This window comes from Pongo abelii, chromosome 3 (assembly GCF_028885655.2).
Source record: "Pongo abelii isolate AG06213 chromosome 3, NHGRI_mPonAbe1-v2.0_pri, whole genome shotgun sequence".
In the NCBI taxonomy this organism is placed as follows: domain Eukaryota; kingdom Metazoa; phylum Chordata; class Mammalia; order Primates; family Hominidae; genus Pongo; species Pongo abelii.
In genome coordinates, this window is record NC_071988.2 from 63,656,474 (window position 1) to 63,676,620 (window position 20,147).

General features: G+C 45.2%; 1 protein-coding gene and 1 pseudogene across 11 annotated transcripts in view; one reads left to right on the top strand and one right to left on the bottom strand.

The window, feature by feature from the left end:
- Nucleotides 1-18,052, bottom strand: part of SRD5A3 (steroid 5 alpha-reductase 3) — a 40,277-nt gene extending 22,225 nt beyond the window's left edge. For 3 of the 11 annotated variants that reach the window (XM_063723446.1, XM_063723445.1, XM_063723443.1), the window contains exons 1-5: nucleotides 17,698-18,006; nucleotides 13,338-13,453; nucleotides 13,031-13,148; nucleotides 5,264-5,406; nucleotides 378-575 (exon numbers count right to left, since the gene is read on the bottom strand). In XM_063723446.1, coding sequence (XP_063579516.1) covers nucleotides 378-575; nucleotides 5,264-5,406; nucleotides 13,031-13,148; nucleotides 13,338-13,453; nucleotides 17,698-17,918 — 796 coding nt within the window. In that variant the 5' untranslated portion in view covers nucleotides 17,919-18,006. Of the gene's footprint in view, nucleotides 1-377; nucleotides 576-5,263; nucleotides 5,407-13,030; nucleotides 13,149-13,337; nucleotides 13,454-17,697 lie in introns of all 11 variants that reach the window. The other 8 variants (XM_063723442.1, XM_063723444.1, XM_063723441.1 and 5 more) reach the window with 8 other exon arrangements.
- Nucleotides 11,720-12,595, top strand: LOC100462081 (rRNA-processing protein FCF1 homolog; annotated as a pseudogene).
- Nucleotides 18,053-20,147: the final 2,095 nt, after the last annotated feature.

Sequence of the window (20,147 nt, forward strand, 5' to 3'; positions counted from 1 at the left end):
GTTTCAAGCAATTCTCCTGCCTCAGCCTCCCCAGTAGCTGGGACTACAGGCGTGTGCCACCACGCCCGGCTAATTTTTTTTTTATTTTTAGTAGAGACAGAGTTTCACCATGTTGGCCAGGCTGGTCTCGAACTCCTGGCCTCAAGTGATCCACCTGCCTCAGCCTCCCAAAGTGTGGGATTACAGGTGTGAGCTACCACGCCCGGCCTTTTAAAATCGATTTTAAAAGATGATTTAAAATCATCTCCTCAAATGCAAAATGCACTGGGGCTGTCTCTTACTTTTGCATGTCTCATAATGCTTAGCAGAGCACAAGCCCCGAGAGCACATCATACACCCTGGGGTGGGGAGCTCCTGGCAGGGCTGGATCCACTCACCATTCCTGCCATCCATTGGCACTTGGCTCAGCACAGTTAGGCCAACAAGGACATAATAGACAAGTCCAAAACAGTACTGCACGACGTGAATCATGACATTGGAGAAGACACTGACGTAGAGGCACTCGAAGAGTCTTCGTAAGCTGTGCAGCCACAGAAATACTAGCACTAAGAATGCAGACAGTGCCAGCTCCCCTCCTACAATTCAGAAGGTGACAGGGTCAGCATTTCTCTTCTGGGATTAATCCAAAGTTTTGTTTTTCCCTACTGTTAAGCAGAGTATTAAATCCCGTCTAACATCTTCCTTTTTGATAGTAAGGAAGAAATGGGCCAAATGAAGTCAAGGAATTTGACTTCACTCAAATTACAGTTATACAGTAAGCTAGTGACAGGGCTGGCCCAAACACCCATCCCTCAATTCTGCTTCATTGTGTGACAGCCTTCCAGGCTTCAGGGACATCATGGTCAGGAGGTCTGTGAAGAGGTCTGTGGGTTTCTGGTCCCTGGCACTAACAGCCAGATGCAAACTGGAAGAGCTCCCGGTAGCCTCTGAGTGGCCCCAGCTGTGGGATCCCCAGCATCTCAGGCACCACAGAGGCAGAGAGGGGGACAGGAACAGAAACAGAGTTATGCATTTCTTTCCACATTAAAAAAAAGAAATTATCCTTTTAGAAGGATGGTGAGCCCAAGATCTACTTCCCCACCTGTCTTTCACGACCTGCCCACCAAAAAATCTGAAGAAAAGCTGGCTTAAAAAAAACACACTTAGTTTCTCTTTTTTTCTTTTATTTTTTGTTTTTTATTTTTTGGTTAATTTTATGTGTCAACTTCTTTATTTTTGAGACAGGGTCTTGCTCTGTCACCCAGGCTGGAGTGCAGTGGCACAGTCAGGCCTCACTGCAGCTTTGAATTTCTAAGCTCAAGTGATCCTCCTGTCTCAGCCTCCTGAGTGGCTAGAACTATAGTCATGTGCCACCACACCTGACTAATTAAAAATTTTTTTTTTTTTTGTAGAGACAGGTCTCCCTATGTTGCCCAGGCTGGTCTCGAACTCCGGGCCTCAAGCCATCCTCCAGCCTCAGCCTCCCAAAGTGCTGGGATTTTAGGTGTGAGATACCACGCCCAGTCACTTAAAAAAAAAATGGGCCACGGCCGGGGGCGGTGGCTCACGCCTGTAATCCTACCACTTTGGGAGTTGGAGGCGGGTGGATTGCCCGAGCTCAGGAGTTCGAGACCAGCCTGGGCAACATGGTGAAAACCTGTCTCTACTAAAAATACAAAAAATTAGCCAGGCGTGGTGGTGTGCGCCTGTAGTCCCAGCTTCTTGGCAGGCTGAGGTAGTAGAACTGCTTGAACCTGGGAGGTGGAGGTTGCAGTGAGCCAAGATTGGGTCACTGCAATCAGCCTGGGAGATAGAGCGAGACTCTGTCTCCATTAAAAAAAAAAAAAAAAAAAAAAGAGTCTCACATACACACACACACACACACACACACACACACACACACGCATGTACACCATAAAGATGCAACTTAATTAACTTTTACAAATTAAGCCAACCAATCCCACCCATATAACAGCACCCAGATCCAGAAACAGAACACTTTAGGAAGCCAAGGTTGGAGGATCGCTTGAGACCAGGAGTTTGAGACCAGCCTGGGCAACATAGCAGGTCCCCCATCTCTAAAAACATTAAAAAAAAATTAGCTGGGCATAGTGGCGTGCACCTGTAGTCCCAACTACTCAAGAGGTGGAGGAGGGAGGATTGCTTGAGCCCAGGAGTTAAAGGCTGCAGTGAGCTATGATCATGCCACAGCACTCCAGCCTGGACAATAAATAGAGTGAGACCCTCTCTCTTAAAAAAAAAAAAAAGAAAAAAAAGAAAAACACGAAACAAAGAAAAGAAACAGGCCGGGTGCGGTGGCTCACGCTTGTAATCCCAGCACTTTGAGAGGCCAAGGCCGGCGGATCACAAGGTCAGGAGTTCAAGACCAGCCTGGTCAACATAGTGAAACCCTGTCTCTACTAAAAATACAAAAATTAGCCAGGCATGGTGGCACATGCCTGTAGTCCCAGCTACTCAGGAGGCTGAGGCAGGAGAATCACTTGAACCCGGGATGGGTAGGTTGCGGTGAGCTGAGATCAGGCCACTGCACTCCAGCCTGGGCAACAGAGCAAGACTCCAGCTCAAAAAAAAAAAAAAAAAAAAAAGAAACAGAACACAACCAGCACCCCCTAGTGTTCCCTTCCAGGCACTACCCCTCCCCCAAACTTCCCATGGGGAACAACCCCTATCCTGACCTCTATCAGCACAGATTAGCTTTGACTGTTTTTGTATTTTAAATGAACTAAAACTTAGTTTTAACTCCTTAGGAACAAGTTAAAGCAAACAAATAGAATTCCTCATATCCTCACAACCAACCCTCCAAATACCAAAACACCCCAGTCAGTCTCACAGTAAACAAACGAAGAGATGAAGTTTTAATGAGTGCAGTGAGATCCGCTGACGTAGCCTACCCTCCCAAAGAGGATGTCCACGGGTTTGCTCTTTTTTTTTTAGACGGAGTCTCACTCTGTTGCCCAGGCTGGAGTGCAGTGGCATGATCTCAGCTTACTACAACCTTTGCCTCCTGGGTTCAAGCCATTCTCCTGCCTCAGCCTCCTGAGTAAGTGGGATTACAGGCATATGCCACCACGTCCAGCTAATTTTTTGTATTTTTAGTAGAGACAGGGGTTTCACCATGTTGGCCAGGCTGGTCTTGAACTCCTGACCTCAAGTGATCTACCTGCTTCAGCCTCCCAAAGTGCTGGGGTTATAGGCATGAGTCACTGCCCACTGTGCCTGGCAGGGTTTGTTCTTTTTTTTTTTTTTTTTTGAGACGGAGTCTCGCTCTGTCCTCTTAGGCTAGAGTGCAACGGCACGATCTTGGCTCACTGCAACCTCCGCCTCTTGGGTTCAAGCTATTCTCTCTCCTCAGCCTACCGAGTAGCTGGGGTTACAGGCATGCGCCAGCACACCCAGCTAATTTTTGTATTTTTAGTAGAAACAGGATTTCATCATGTTGGCTAAAGTGGTCTTGAACTCTTGACCTCAAGTGATCTGCCCACCTCGGCCTCCCAAAGTGCTGGGATAACAGGCATGAACCACCACACCCGGCCGGGGTTTGCTCTTCTGTTTGTCATCTTTTGCAACCAGTTTCTCTGGTTATACAGAAAAGGATTGCTTCTAGGTGGTTTGGCTACTGGAACAAAGGACAGAGATGAGACTAGAACAATTTGTTTCTAATTCTGCCCCTCACACTCTGCCTGACCTATTAATTGAGGACATTTCATTGTTTTCACCTTCAATTCTTTATTTTAAAAACTGTTCTGGCCAGGTGCGGTGGCTCATGCATGTAATCCCAGCACTTTCGGAGGCCAAGGCGGGCGGATCACCTGAGGTCAGGAATTCGAGACCAGCCTGACCAACATGGAGAAACCCCATCTCTCTACCAAAAATACAAAATTAGCTGGGCGTGATGGCGCATGCCTGTAATCCCAGCCACTCAGGAGGCTGAGGCAGGAGAATCGCTTGAACCTGGGAGGCAGAGGTTGTGGTGAGCCAAGATCGCACCATTGCACTCCAGCCTGGGCAAGAAGAGCGAAACTCCATCTCAGAAAAAAAACAACAACAAAAAAAACTGTTCCACATATTCTTCATCCTGATGCTGAGGATGGCAAACTTAAAGGCTATTTTGTAATCGTCTGTTCAACAACTGTTTAGTCAATTTTATTATACTACCAAAGCCTCACAGCATAACTTTTTTTTCCATGTTTATCAAAAAGTAATTTTTATTTATTTTACTCATTTATTTATTTATTTTTTTGAGACGAAGTCTCCCTCTGTTGCCCAGGCCTGGAGTGCAGTAGCTCAATCTTAGCTCATGGCAACCTCTGCCTCCCAGGTTCAAGTCAAGCGATTCTCTTGCCTCAGCCTCCCGAGTAGCTGGGATTACAAGCGCCTGCCACCACACCCAGCTAATTTTTGTATTTTTAGTAGAGTCGGGGTTTCACCACATTGGCCAGGCTGGTCTCGAACTCCTGATCTCAAGTGATCTGCCCGCCTTGGCCTCCCAAAGTGCTGGGATTACAGGTATGAATTAAAAAGTAATTTTTTTTTTTTTTTGAGACAGAGTCTTGCTCTGTTGCCCAGGCTGGAGTGCAGTGGCCCGATCTCGGCTCACTGCAAGCTCTGCCTCTCGGGTTCATGCCATTCTCCTGCCTGAGCCTCCCGAGTAGCTGGGGCTACAGGCGCCCGCCACCATGCCCAGCTAACTTTTTGTATTTTTAGTAGAGACAGGGTTTCACTGTGTTAGCCAGGATGGTCTCGATCTCCTGACCTTGTGATCTGCCCGCCTTGGCCTCCCAAAGTGCTGGGATTACAGGCATGAGCCACTGCACCTGACCGAAAAAGTAATTTTTAAATCACATTTCTGGAGTTCTAAGTCACGATTTTTGTTGGAACGGTATAAATGATAAATGTTTCCAGACAAACCTGACAGATCCTAAAAGCTTTACCCCTTTTGTGTAAAGACTTCTTTATAAATTTATCAACAGTACTAAAAATACCAGAGGGAGGACAGCCAGTTCTGCACACAGCACAGCACTTGCTGGGAAGTCAGGAGCGCTAACTCTTGGCTCTGTCTCCTTCTCAGGGAAGGGCTTAGGGACATCCCTTTGGCCATCCAGCAATGAACCGTGCAAAGCTCTTTTTTGCCCTCATCCTCCACTTCCCAGGCCCTTCTGAGGAGGCGCCTGAGAGGGGTGACAAAATACCAAAAACTGCTCCCTTGCAGACAGGAATGACAGAAACAGGATGCAGCGTTGTCATAAGCCCAGGGAGTCCTTACCCTGGAACTGTGCTGCCCCGAGAATTCTGAGCAAACCATGAAGCCAGCTTGGAAAAGGTGCTCCCAGGAACAGAGATTGAGTAAGGCACCAAAGCAGGAAGCCATTCCACAGCACTGAGATTATATAAAAGTGGGAAAAATATCTGCAAAAGGAAAACAAGTGAGGCAATAATTAGGGTAGATCCACTAAGCTGTTATACGGGAAGATTATTTTTAGTTTCTCTGCCTTTCCCCACCCCTCCATTCCCAAAGTATACTTTTGCTTTTTAATAGAATCTGAATCCTGTAGGTGTTCAGGTTCTTAAAATTTCCTTTCAAATAATGGGACCAGTTAACTTTCAGGAAAAAGAGGCCTCTCTGAGGTTAACAAGAACACAACCAACTGTGTTAAAGTTTAGTTAGCAATCTCTCTGATTGCTGGGTAACAGAATTGGACTCAAGTTCCCAAAACGGAGGCCGCAGGCCCTTGCAAAGAGAACCTAGACTGTGCTAAAACAAGCTAAATCTGTGAAAGATTTCGATTTCTGTATCCCAAACAATATTGCAGTAATAGCCACACAACTGTTACACATGATTTGCATAATCGCAGACACTTGGGGCTAGAGGAAGTAAAAGATCTTCAGGCATGACTCAGTGTTTTTCCAAATTGGGTTGACCTAAATTACTTTTATTATAACATGACTAATACTACAATCATAAAACTAAGTATTAACTCCTTATGGTTATAATTCTCAGACAACTACAGGGCCTATTTTGCAATCAACACATCTACAAACTAAATACAAATAGGACCACAAAACCAATGCAATTGAAATTAGCAATGTTAATTTAATGTGAAAGATGATGTTGATTTGCTGAAACAAAAAAATCACCTAATATGGCACAAGGGCCTAGGGCCTAGCAGTTTCTTCTTCTTCTTTTTTCTTTTTTTTTTTTTTTTTGAGACAGGGTCTTGCTGTGTTGTCCAGGCTGGAGTGCAGTGTCGTGATCACCACTCACTGCAACATTGACCTCCCAGGCTCAAGTGATCCTCGCGCCTCAGCTTTCCAAGTAGCTGGGACCACAGGCGTGTAGTAGTCCACCATGCCTGGCTAATGTTTAAATTTTTTATAGAGATGTGATCTCCCTATGTTGCCCAGGCAGGTCTCAAACTCCTGGGCTCAAGAGATCCCTCCCACATTGGCTTCCCAAAGTGCTGGGATTACAGGTGTAAGCCACCATGTCCAGCCCCTCATAGGTTCTTTTGAGGTCTGTTTATGTATACTTTTCTATTTTTTTCTATTCAATCTGAAACCTTTCTGACTCTATTGAGCGCCTGGTGGTCATCTGGCTTTCCCTGGTCTTCAATGCTCGTGTATATATTAAATCCCACTCCTCCTTTTCTTTTTCTCATTAGTCTGTGACAATAAAAGACAACCTGGAGCCAAAAGAGGATTAAACATAATCTCAGGGGCTCCTCCAGATGATCCAGAATATGCTTGTAAGAGAATGCGCAGCCCCTGAGATCATCCCTACAAACTCAGTCTGATAAACTCTGATCCAACCTGATCATTCCATGGCAACCCACTCCACTCTGCCAATTACTATTAGCAAATCCTATCACTGGCCAGGCACGATGACACATGCCTGTAATCCCAGGGCTTTGGGAGGCCAAGGTGAGAGGATCCCTTGAGGCCAGGAGTTTGAGGTTATAGTGAGCTATGATCCTGCCTCTGCAACTCCAGCCTGGGCAATAGAGCAAGACACTGTGTCTTAGAAAATAAATAAATAAAATTCTATCACTGGATTTGCCATCTCTGGCCACACAGAACGAGAATTTTAATTCCACACAACACCTCTTAAACTATTTGAAGAGAGCCATCCTGTGATTCCCAGTTGGGATCTTCTCCAGGCTCAAGAGCCTACTTTTCACAGAAGTTCATGCATCAAGGTCAATCGCCACCCGTGGCTACTGATCTTTGGTTATACCACAGGGTCTTCCTTAAGACACACTTCCCACAACTGACCCCAGGTATAGTCTGAGCCTCGTGGAGCAGAGTGGAAGGTCAAGAACATGCTGTTCTGCAGGCTCCCAGGGAAAGGCAGGAGGGATAGCTTCTGAAGGACAATTTCTGGACCAGCCACTTTACGTACTTAATTTTTTCACAAATATTTACTGAGCACTTCGAATGTGTTGGGCAATATTCTAGAAGCTGGGGACTCAGCAGGGAGTAAACAGACTAGGTCTCTGCCTTGATGGAGTTTACCTTACAGTGGAGAGTCAGACGGTCAACAACTAAACCTGCAGACATCTAGCATAATGCTGGGTCAGGGGACAGAGGGTGCAGAGGGGAGGCTGTTCTGGATGGGCGGTCAAGGATGGCTTCTCTGGAAGTGACATTTGGCTAGAATGAGTCATCCTTGTGGATTTCTAGGGGAAGAACTTTCTAGGCAGAAGAAATAACAACTGCAAAGGCGATGAGGTGTGTGTATATTAGGGGTGTTCAAGGAACATTAAAAGACATCTGTACATTGGCATGGCCAAGGGCGAGGGTAGAAGGTGAGGCAGGAGTGGGGAGAGGACATGAAGCCTTGTAAGGCCACTAGCTTTTATAATGGGGAGCCATTTGGGCAGATGAGTGACTTGAGGTAGCAACTTATGTTTTAAAAATCCCTCTAGCCTACCCGGGAGACGGAGGTTACAGTGAGCCAAGATCGTGCCATTGCTCTCCAGCCCGGGCAACAGAGCGAGACTCTATCTCAAATAAATAAATAAATAAATAAATAAATAATCCCTCTAGCCTGAGCAACATAATGAGGCCCCATCTCTACTAAAAAAAAAAAAAAAAAAAAAAAAAAGAAATAAAAAAATTAGCTGGGTGTGATGATGCATGCCTGTAGTTCCAGCTACCTGGGAGGCTCAGGCTGAGGCTGCAGTAAGTGGTGATCATGCCGCCACAGCACTCCAGCCTGGGTGACAAAGCGAGATTCTGTCTCAAAACAAACAAACAAACAAAACCCTAAAAATCTCTCTGGCTGATGGACAAGTTCTGGAGATATGTGGTGGTGATAGTTGGATAACAAGATGAATGTATTTAAAGCTACTTAACTATATATTTAAAAAACATTAAAAAGGCAAAATTTAAGTTATGTGTATTTTACCACAATAAAAACATTTTAAAAGGCAGCAAAAGAGGCCAGGTGCAGGGGCTCAGGCCTGTAATCCCAGCACTTTAGGAGGCCGAGGTGGGCTGATTACCTGAGGTCAGGAGTTCGAAACCAGCCTGGCCAACATGGTGAAACCCTGTTTCTACTAAAAATACAAAAATTAGCCAGGCATGCTGGCATACACCTGTAATCCTAGCTACTTGGGAGGCTGAGATAGGAGAATAGCTTAAACCCAGGAGGCAGAGGTTGTAGTGAGCCGAGATTGCACCACTGCACTCCAGCCTGGAAGACTGAGCAAGACTTTGTCTCAAAAAAAAAAAAAAAAAAAAAAAAAAATGGAGGCAAAAGAAAGCATTGGTCATATATTTCATTATTCTTTAAGTGAAAAAATATCCCTCTGGTAACGAGGTAGAGAATAGTCTAGTTGTGGGGGTAAGGGGTGCCAGGTAGAGCATGGCAAAACAGTTAAGATTATTTAATTCATCTTCATAACAATCCTGTGAAGCTTATGTGGTTATCTTTGTGTGGCAGATGAGAACCCCAAGGCTCAGAGAGGTTAAGTTACTTATTCAATGTCACACACTAAGTGACAGCCCTGATGACTGTGAAGTTAAAATCATACTATTGTGCTCTCATTCATGCAACCTAGGCGTGCCTGAACCTGCTTTTCCAGCCTTATGTTACACGTTCCAATTTATATCAAGCCTAAAGTCAAGCACATCACTCAAGTGGGTTTTGTGTAAGTTGCTAGGCTACACCGTGCTGTGCTCTACTCGTGTCATGGTGTCTTTAATTCACAAGCATATTGTGTTGCTTTTCATTCCCACATTTTGTTTTGCTTGCCTGATTTCCCTCTACACATTTTCTATTCTTTTTTTTTTTTTTTTTTTTTTCAGACGGACTCTCGCTCTGTTGCCCAGGCTGGAGTGCAGTGGCACGATCTTGGTTCATTGCAAACTCTGTCTCCCGGGTTCATGCCATTCTCCTGCCTCAGCCTCCCCAGTAGCTGGAACTACAGGCGCCTGCCACCACGCCCAGCTAATTTTTTGTATTTTTAGTAGAGACGGGGTTTCACCGTGTTAGCCAGGATGGTCTCGATCTCCTGACCTCATGATCCACCCGCCTCAGCCTCCCAAAGTGCTGGGATTACAGGCGTGAGCCACCGCACCCGGCCTATACATTTTCTGTTCTTTAGAGCAAGTCATAGCTCTTGTTTGTTTTTAAAGACCCAAGTTGAGCCTCCAAAAGCCGATCTAAAATCTCCACTGCCTTCTGTTTTGGACACACTCCTTTTTTCCTCCTTTGGCACTTTGCTTACTTGTAGCACTGTTGTCCAAGCCCTTGTAAGCAGGGGTAAGGTGATCTTTATAGGATAATACAAGGTGCTGAGTGAGCACTCCCTTGCTTAACAAACATTTGAGTGCTTACTTTAAGTCACAACTGCTCCAGGCTCTGAGGATACAACAGCAAACACAACAGACAATTCCTGCCCTCATGGAGCTTACACATGCGTATGCGCACACGCACGCGCACACACGCACACGCACGCGCACACACGCACACGCACGCGCACACACACACAGTAAATTTTATAGCATGTCAGGTGATAATTGCTACTGAGAAAACTAATGCAGAAAAGAGGAAGGAGGAATGCTGGGATGGCAGAATTATAATATCAAACACAATAGACAGGGAGGGGTGTCTCATTGAAAAGGTAATATTTGAGTAGAATTACAGGAAGTGAGGGGATAAACCATGCGGCTATCTGGGGAAAGGCCTTTCCAGGTAGAGGGAAACAGGCAGTGCAGGTAGGAGAGAGAACTAGCAGAGAGGCCCTCAAACCTGGAATAGAGCCAGATGGGACAAACTAGAGACAAAGTCAGTAAGGTAGTGGGAATGAGACCATATGAGGTCTTGGGCTTTTACTGTGAGTTAGAAGCTACTCTATGGTTTGGGGCCTAAAACACAATCTATTTTTAATAATACATATTTGCTGGCCGAGCGCAGTGCGTCAGGCCTGCAATCCCGGCACTCTGAAAGGCTGAGGGTGGATCACCTGAGGTCAGGAGTTCAAGACCAGCCTGGCCAACATGGTAAAACCCCATCTCTACTAAAAATACAAAAATTAGCCAGGTGTGGTGGCACACCCCTGTAGTCCCAGCTCCTTGGGAGGCTGAGACATGACAATCACTTGAACCCAGGAGATGGGAGGCTGCAGTGAGCCCAGACTGTGCCACTGCACTCCAGCCTGGGCAACAGAGCGAGACTCCATCTCAAAACAAACAAACAAACAAAAACTATTTGCTGACTGCTGGAACAGACTCCAGGCCCCAGTCAGAGGCGTTATGGGGTTAAGAAGGGGAATTAATGTTTACTGAGTTCTGGCTAGATCCCTGGCCCTGTGGCCAGCTTTTAGTCCTTTATTTGGCCCCGCCCACATCCTGCTGATTGGTCCATTTTACAGAGTGCTGATTGGTCCGTTTTTACAGAGTGCTGATTGGTGCATTTACAAACCTTTAGCTACACAGAGCGCTGATTGGTGCATTTTTACAGAGTACTATTGGTACGTTTACAAACCTTTAGCTAGACACAGAGTGCTGATTGGTGCATTTACAAACCTTTAGCTAGACAGAAAAGTTCCCTAAGTGCCCACTCGACCCAGGAAGTCCAGCTGGCTTCACCTCTCACTATTATGCTAATAATCTAATGCACACCATCACCATCTCTTGCCTGGACCACCACAGTAGCCTCTTATCCAGTCTTTTCCACATGATGGCCAATCATCCTTTAAAACATAAATCACACAATGCAATGCCTCCCCCTCCCACACAAAGCCCTCAGTAGCTTCCACTCACTCAGAATAACATCCAAATTCTAGCATAGGCTGCAAGGCCCTGGCGAGCTGCTGTTTCCCCCACCCCATCCATCCTTCTATGTTGTCACTCACGCCCACTTCAGTCTTGCTCATGATCAAATAACCCTGCTGGATTTCCTCTAAAGCACTTACAGTCATCTGAAATTATCTGGCTGGTTTTACAATATTTATTGACATGTTACTGTCTGCCTTCCTAGAAGATAAGCTCTAAGGAGCCTAGAATGATTCCTGGCACACAGTAGGTATCTATAAACACTGGTTAAATAAATGAATGAGAGAAGGTAAGCATCTCTTCCAAAGTTACTCTCAGAGTAGGCATCCAGTTAATCAACAAACAAATTAAACCTCAAACACACTGACCGAGGTCCTTATTACCAGTCAGGTGTTAAGCTAGGGATATGGTAGCAAACAAGACAAATATAAACTCATGAAACGTTTACAGTCTAGAGCAGGGGTTCTCACCATTTCTCCATCATGGACCCCTTTGGCAGTTTGGTGAAGGCTACAGCCTTCTCAAAATATTATACAAGCACAGGAGTGTGGTGTGACCATGGGGAAGCAAAAGAAAACAAGGAAGTATGCGACCATGAAGCGAATGCTTAGTCTCAGAGATCAGAGGCTTACAGAAAAGGATAAATTAAAACCTAAAAAGAAAGAAAAGAAGGATCCCAGCATGTTAAAGGAAAGAGAAATTCCCCAACACCCTACCTGCTTATTTTTCCAATATAATACACAGCTAGGCCCACCTTACCACATCCTCATTGATACCAACCTTTATCAACTTTTCCATAAAAGCCAAACCAGACTTAGTGCAGTCAATGATGGACTGTCTGTATACCAAGTATATTCCTTGTATAACTGATTGTGTAATGCCTGAAATTGAGAAATTGGAGCAGAAGTATGGAGTGGCTCTAAGGATCACCAAGGATCCAACATTTGAAGGATAACCATGTACACACAAAGGAACCTACGCAGATGACTGCTTAGTACAGACAGTAATTCAGCATAAGTGTTATATTGTGGCCACAGTTGACCGGGACCTTAAAAGAAGAATCCCTAAGATTCCTGGAGTTCCTATCATGTACATTTCTAACCATAGATACAACATTGAATAAATGCCAGATGATTATGGAGCCCCTTGATTCTAATTCTTATAAGACACAGTTCCTCTGCCTTTCTTCAACCAGCTTTCTCTTGTTGCCAGTTCATTACACATGCAAGAGCATGAATTATTATTCTGTTGACCTATTTGCTCTATTATGAGTTGAGGATGGTTAAATATGCTCACCCTCTTTTTTTTTGAGATGAAGTTTCGCTCTTGTTGCCCAGGCTGGAGTGCAGTGGCACAGTCTCGGCTCAATGCAGCCTCTGCCTCACAGGTTCGGGCAATTGTCCTGCCTCAGCCTCCCAAGTGGCCAGCTAATTTTTTTTTTTTGTATTTTTTGTATTTTACATCTTTTCAGTACAGAAAAATATGCCTCAGCCTCCCACGGTGCTGGGATTGCAGGTGTGAGCCAACATGCTTGCCCTGCTCACTTTTTGATGCTGTTTTGAAATTGATATTTTGTCTCATAAAAATGTTAGGCCAGGCCAGACACGGTGGCTCACGCCTGTGGTCCTGGCGCTTTGGGAGGCCGAGGTGGGTGGATCATCTGAGGTCAGGAGTTCAAGACTAGCCTGGCCAATATGGTGAAACTCCGTTTCTACTAAAAATGCAAAAACTGTCCGGGCATGGTGGCGCGTACCTGTGTTCCCTGCTGCTGGGCGGCTTAGGCAGGAGAATCGCTTGAACCTGGGAGGTGGAGGTTGCAGTGAGCCGATATTGCGCCATTGCACTCCGGCCTGGGCAACAAGAGTGAAACCCTGTCTCAAGAAAAAAAAAAAAAATTAGGCCAGGCACACGGTGACTCACACCTATAATCCCAACACTATGGGAGGCCAAGGTGGGCGGATCATCTGAGGTCAGGAGTTCCAGGCCAGCTTGGACAACATGGCGAAACCCCATCTCTACTAAAAAAACAAAAAAAATTAGCTGGGTGTGGTGTCACATGCCTGTAATCCCAGCTACTGGGGGTGCTGAGGCAGGAGAATTGCTTGAACCCAGGAGGTGGAGGTTGCAGTGAGCGGAGACTGCGCCATGGCATTCCAGCGTAGGTGACAGAGTAAGACTGTCTCAAAAAAAAAAAAAGAAAAAAAAAAAAAAATTTAATGATGGTCAGAAGGTACAAAATCTCAGACAGGAAGAATATGTTTTATGCTTTTTTTGAGTTACGTTATACAGTGTGTTGCATATACTTAATAATGGAGTGTTATACATTTCAAAATTGATGTTCTCATCACAGAAGTGTATTTGAAGTATTAGATATGTTAACTAGCTTGATTTAATTATTCCACATTGCATCCACAATTTATGACATCACTTTGTAACCTATAAATTTATACAATTATAAATTGTCAATTTACAAAAAAAGTTATACAAGCATAAAGTAAAATGCAGCAGGCTTACAAAGGAAACCAATTATAGTGACATACAAGTAATGCAACTACTAAAAAACAAATTTGCAATATAGTAATATGTATATTTCTTTCTTTCTTTCTTTCTTTTTGAGACGGAGTTTCAATCTTGTCACCCAGGCTGGAGTGCAGTGGCGTGATCTTGGCTCACTTCAACCTACACCTCCCAGGTTCAAGCTATTCTCCTACCTCAGCCTCCCGAGTAGCTGGAATTACCAGTGCTCGCCACCATGCCCGGCTAATTTTTGTATTTTTAGTAGAGATGGGGATTCACCATTTCGGCCAGGCTGGTCTCCAACTCCAGACCTCAGGTGATCCACCTGCCTCAGCCTCCCAAAGTGCTGGGATTACAGGCGTGAGCCACCGCACCCAGCCTGTAATATGTATACTTCTTAATGTGTCTACTAACAAGATCTAGTGATGAAAGACTACAGTGTTCTCATAACGAGGAAAACAGTAATATTTTGAGGTATCATCAATATTCTTAATATAAAAAAACTATCACAGAATTACAGATACTGCTAATTCTACCGTAGTTTGTAGATTATATTCATAATTAAGGCAATGCTAAATTTCAGCTAGAGGTTAGTGAAAATAAAGACATAACTTTCTTCCAATCCAAGTTTGCCCTGAATTCTATCCACAGATCCTCTGAACCTCCAGTTAATGCTCCCTGGACTCCAGTAGGGAAAGTCTGGGCAGCTCTTTTTGCCTCTAGAGCCCAATTCAATTCCAAAGCTTCGATACCATTTGGAATCATTTTGAAATTTAAGAAGTTCTTCTACATTCACTGTGCAACCCAGAGCATCATGATACATGTTCGATGTCGCCTGTTTATTCAGACTTCCTGGGAAATCAAAACTCTAGGAACCAAAAGGAAAACAAAAAAAAGCAACCATCACCTTAATTAAAAAAAAAAAAAAAATCTACCAGACAGGAGTCATGGAAACAAACATTCCAAGAACTGATTTCAGGTTTTACTCTTGCCTCCGTAGGAAAGAAAAAAATAATCCCAAACAAAATTACCTACATACTGCCTTATTTGCAGAAATGGGATTTACAACTGCCTATTTCTAACTGTAGCAATTATGAACTTATTTTCATTTTTAAGAGTACTGCTAGAGGGCCAGGCGTAGTGGCTCATGCCTGTAATCCCAGCACTTTGGGAGGCCAAGGTGGGTGGATCACTTGAGGTCATGAGTTCAAGACCAGCCTAGCCAAAATGTTGAAACCCCGTCTCTACTAAAAAATACAAAAATTAGCCAGGCATGGTGGTGTGCACCTCTAGTCCCAGCTACTCAGGAGGCTGAGGGAGGAGAATTGCTTGAACCCAGGAGGCGGAGGTTGCAGTGAGCCAAGATTGAGCCACTACGTTCCAGCCTGGGCGACAGAGCGAGACTCCATCTCGACAAAACAAAAGAGTACTACTAGATTTTGCACAGGAAAAATATTCACATATAAGTATCAAGGTTAACGTTACCAAATGATTTTAAATTTGGATTAACCAAGATATTTACTAAATGCTACCATCTGGGATAATTCCATTCCCACTTGATCTTTCACACAGATTGAGCTTCACATGGTACAAGATATTTCCCATGAAGTATACGAGAGGATAAGAGCTTGGGATTTAAATTCCAACAGGCAGGGTTCAGGTACCACCCTTGCTAGTACTAGCATCATTGCACAAGTGCTATCTTCTAAGCTTGAGTCTGCATGTGTGTAAATGGGAATAATGACAATAACATCTCCCTCACAGGTCTACTGTGAGGATTAAATGGGGAAAGGCATGTAATCCTTAGTGGTCATCACATAAATCATATATGTAAGCATTTAGTCAATGGTGGTTACTATTTATAAACCAGTAAAATCTCTCCCACATGCTCCTTAGCCATTAGCACATTTTTTTAAATGATAAAAGTGATAAGCATCTTGTGAATGAAGACATTTTGGAAAATACAGAGACGTATAAAAAAGAGGCCACAGACTCTTACCTCCACCCAACTCTAACTATCTCCCTATTTCATATAAACAGGGGTACAAAATTTAAAAAGAGAGTAATACATGTATTAATTTTTTGGAGACACTGCCAGTTTTGATGCAAGTTATCTTTTTTTGTCGCAATAAAAATGCCTTTCATTATTGGTCTGGATGTTTTGTACCTTTTCCAGTACTAAAAGAAATGTCTGTTTAAATTTAGAGAAGTCGGGGAAGGGCACTTGAACACTATGGGAGGTTCTACTGTAGAATTCTGGAAGAAGAAAAAGGTGTAAATTATTTCACAATACAGTAGAAATTACAGGAAGTCCAAACAGAACAAACTGTTACAGTAATGAATAAGGAAAAGGTACCAAGTCTCTTTCTTGGCTGTCATATAATAACAGACTTGAGTTGCAACAGCTGGGGTGTATGCAAGTTCAGGGGATGATTTTACACGTGCCATTTAATCCAGGTACACTAGACTAGTACCTTTCTCAAAACTCAGAAAATAAATTGCTGTGAAGTATAAAAGGATTCAACCCTGATTACAAATGGGGTAACAGGTAATTTTTGCTTAAAAAGAGCCTCTAGGAAACAGGAGGTTTGATCAATTTGTTTCATGTACTTCTACTTCTTCCCTTTAGGGTGCCTCAGAATGACCTAGTTCTCCCTTCTCTGTGTTAACACCTGACACATCTTTCTCTGACAGTCAAAACTCGCAGATTATCCAAGTTTTAGAAGCCAAATTATACTTGTCCTTTTGTTGCCTGCGGACCTGGGGCACTGCCTATGAGTGTTTCAAGCGACAACCCAGATGTTTTTAACCTTTAAAAAAAATTTTTTTTAAATACAAGGTATTTCTCTGTTGCCCAGGCTAGAGTGCAGTGCCATGATTATAGCTCACTGCAGTCTCCAATGCCTGATCTCAAATGATCTTCCTGCCTTCATTCCAAGTAGCTGGCACTACAGGCACACGCCACCAAGCCCTGCCAATTTTTTGTATTTTCAGGAGAGACGGAGTCTCACTATATTTCCCAGCCTGGTCTCGAACTCCTGAACTCAACCGATCCGCCCGCCTCAGCCTCCTAAAGTGCTGGGATTACAGGCGTGAGCCACTGCGCCCGGCCTAAGATGCATCTTAAGAGGCACTGTTCTATTTCTACCATCTCGAATAGTATTTGGCCAACTCTTTCCAGCTATGTCATGAATTCAAAGTGGAAAAAGGAGAAGAAGAAAATTATAACAGGTCTCTATTTAAACCCTGACGATTTAATCCTTCGCTGAACTGGGTTACAGAATTTTTCGAAAGTCAAATGGAGCTTCGGGACTGGTCTGCCTATGACGTGCACCTTGGGCCACCTTCCCCAGGGGCACCTGCCGAGGTGCAGGTTAGGGCGACTCAGTCCTTTGTCCCCACTGCGAGGGTTGGGGAGAGAAACGGGGGAAGCCGAGGCCGAAGAGCCGGCCTGACTTCATTTCCACAAATGATTCCCGGTGACCTCAAGTTAGAGTATGAGCCACTGGAGTGCAGGGGACGGGAAAGAGGAGAATTTGGGGCAAGGGGGACTTCAATTTGCCGCCTAAATTCGGAATGACCAGGCCTAAATTCGGATGCGTTGCCATTTCCCCTCAGGGAAAGGCTCCGTGCGGCTACCAGTTCACATTCCTCCAGCTGAGTGCAAGCGGCTCCGCTCTCCCTCGGCGTCCGCGGACACCTGGGCACTGCTCCCCGGAGCCACGCAGCAGCCCGGGAATGGCCGGGGCCAGGCCGAGGGAGCGCCGTGCTGCGCCAGGGAACCCGCCGGGGCCTCCCAGGCCGGGTCCCGCCTCTGCTGCCCCCTGCCGGCTGCCCGCGAGCCGGGGCGCCATGAACTCTCAGCGCCTTGACCACCGCGGCTCGGGACCGGGGCGCGGTTACCTCTTGGGGACATCAAAGGCGCGGCAGGCGGCGGGGCGCGGCGGCTCCCCACACTTGGTTTTCCCATAGCGGATCAGGTCCTGGAAGATCGCGCAGCCCGGGAGCAGGCCGGGCGGCAGGAGCTGCAGCAGTAGGGTTAGCAGGAAGGCGGCGGTCAGCGTGAGCCACACCGCGCGCAGCGGGTCCAGCGCCGAGAGCTCGGCCTCCGCCCAGGGAGCCATGGCCCGCGTGCCCGCCTTCCACGCTGCTGGCGCCCCCACCGCTCGCCCGCGGAAGAGCGGCCACTAGCGCGCCGCGCGCCGGTCTCAGCCTAGCGGGACGTCGGTGACGCGGCGCGGGGCGGGGACTCGCAGAGCCCCTCCCGGACTCGCCGCTCAGCCGCGGAGGTCTTTGGTCCCGGTCGCGCTGGCGCTGGGTGGTCGCTCGCAGTCCCTAATGTGGGCATGGGGTTGCTTAGATGGAGCTCTAGAATATGATTCATCAGAAGCAAAGACGCAAAACAGACGAGACCACGTGTCTGCCACTCTTATCAGCATTATCTCCAAAGCAAAAAATGGAAACCTTACATGTTCCATTTTAGTTTATTTAGCTAAATTATGGTACACTGACATGTTAGAATATCATGCAGTCATTGAGAATTATTATGACTAGTGTAGAAACACGGAAAGCTGTTTAGGAAACAATATGTGAAGTGAAAAACAAAACCAACCATAAAAATACATAGCTATGATTGCAAACAACTATATTAATATGAATGTGTGTATATATGGATAAAGAAGGCAGATCACACACAAAAAATGAATAATTGTGTTAGGATGCTGGAAATGTGTTGGATATGTGTATAATGTAAACATGTAGACACGTAATTGCACATAATAATAAAAATTATAGTGGTAAAAACTGTGTTTAAAAAACAGCAGTCGCTTCCCAATAGGGTTCCAATCCTTAGAAGCAAAGTTTTTAAATTCCATCAGCTGTTTCCTGTAACATTTATCTCAGATAGTGACAATGCTATTTATTGACTCATTGATCTTAAACAACACTGATTTTATTTACTATAAGTGAAAATCTAGCTTTTTTAAGTATTTAAAAGCCTTTAAAATGTTAATTCTGAAATATTGTATGCCTACTGTATGACAGGCATCATTTTGGATACTGAGGACAGAGGGGTTTACAAGACAATTGTCACTGCCTATTTGGAGCTTACATTTTTGAGATTGGGTGGTGGGTGAGAAGTGGAAGAGGGGAGAGGTAGCCAACTCATCACCCTTACTCCAATGAGATACCCAATATGTGTGTTGAATAAACATCAGGGTGGGTAGGTTAGTGGGACTTTGGATTGTTAAATGAGCAAGGTTTTAAAGTTTTGCTTCTTTGTGCAAAGACACCTAAGGCTTTATCAATCCTTTGACAGCCAGGTGATTAAGGATGGATAAACTGGCATTCTAGCTAGGACAATGAGGCCTTATTGAGTGATCCTGGATCTCTTTTGTGGGAGTCACCCCTTTCACTGTTTCTTTTCTTTTCTTTTTTGAGATGGAGTCTCGCTCTGTTGCCCAGGCTGGAGTGCAGTAGCCTGATCTCTGCTCACTGCAAGCTCTGCCTCCCAGGTTCACACCATTCTCCTACCTCAGCCTCCCAAACAGCTGGCACTACAGGCGCCCTCCCGCCACGCCTGGCTAATTTTTTATTTATTTATTTATTTATTTTTGTATTTTTAGTGGAGACGGGGTTTCACTGTGTTAGCCAGGATGGTCTTGATCTCCTGACCTCGTGATCCGTCCGCCTCGGCCTCCCAAAGTGCTGGGATTACAAGCATGAGCCAACGCTCCCGGCACCCCTTCACTGTTTCTTTATTTTTCTTAGGTTAACTCCCTGGAAATGCAGCTGGGCTGTCCATGATCTCTTTCTTTTCAGAGAAGCTACTTGTAAGTGCATTGCAGGGACTCAGTTTCCTGGGTAGGAATTTCTCTTACAGTTGTCTGAACTGGGGCAAGATTGAAAACAAGATAAGTGTGTGTGCATGTGTGAGTATGTGTGTAGTGGAAACAGGAAGGGTTGAGGAGGCTGGAGGGGAAAATCATCCCATGTATTTTTTAGATTTTTTTTTTTTTGAGACCAAGTTTCACTCTTGTTGCCTGGGCTGGAGTGCAATGGCACGATCTTGGCTCACCGTGACCTCTGCCTCCTGGGTTCAAGCTATTCTCCTGCCTCAGCCTCCTGAGTAGCTGGGATTACAGGCATGTGACACCACACCAGGCTAATTTTGTATTTTTAGTAGAGACGGGGTTTCTCCATGTCGGTCAGGCTGGTCTCAAACCCCCGACCTCAGGTGATCCGCCTGCCTCGGCCTCCCAAAGTGCTGAGATTACAGGCGTGAGCCACCCTGCTTGGCTATTTTTTAGATTTTAATCAGCATGCACAGTTTATATTCAGAGAAGCCCCCTGTA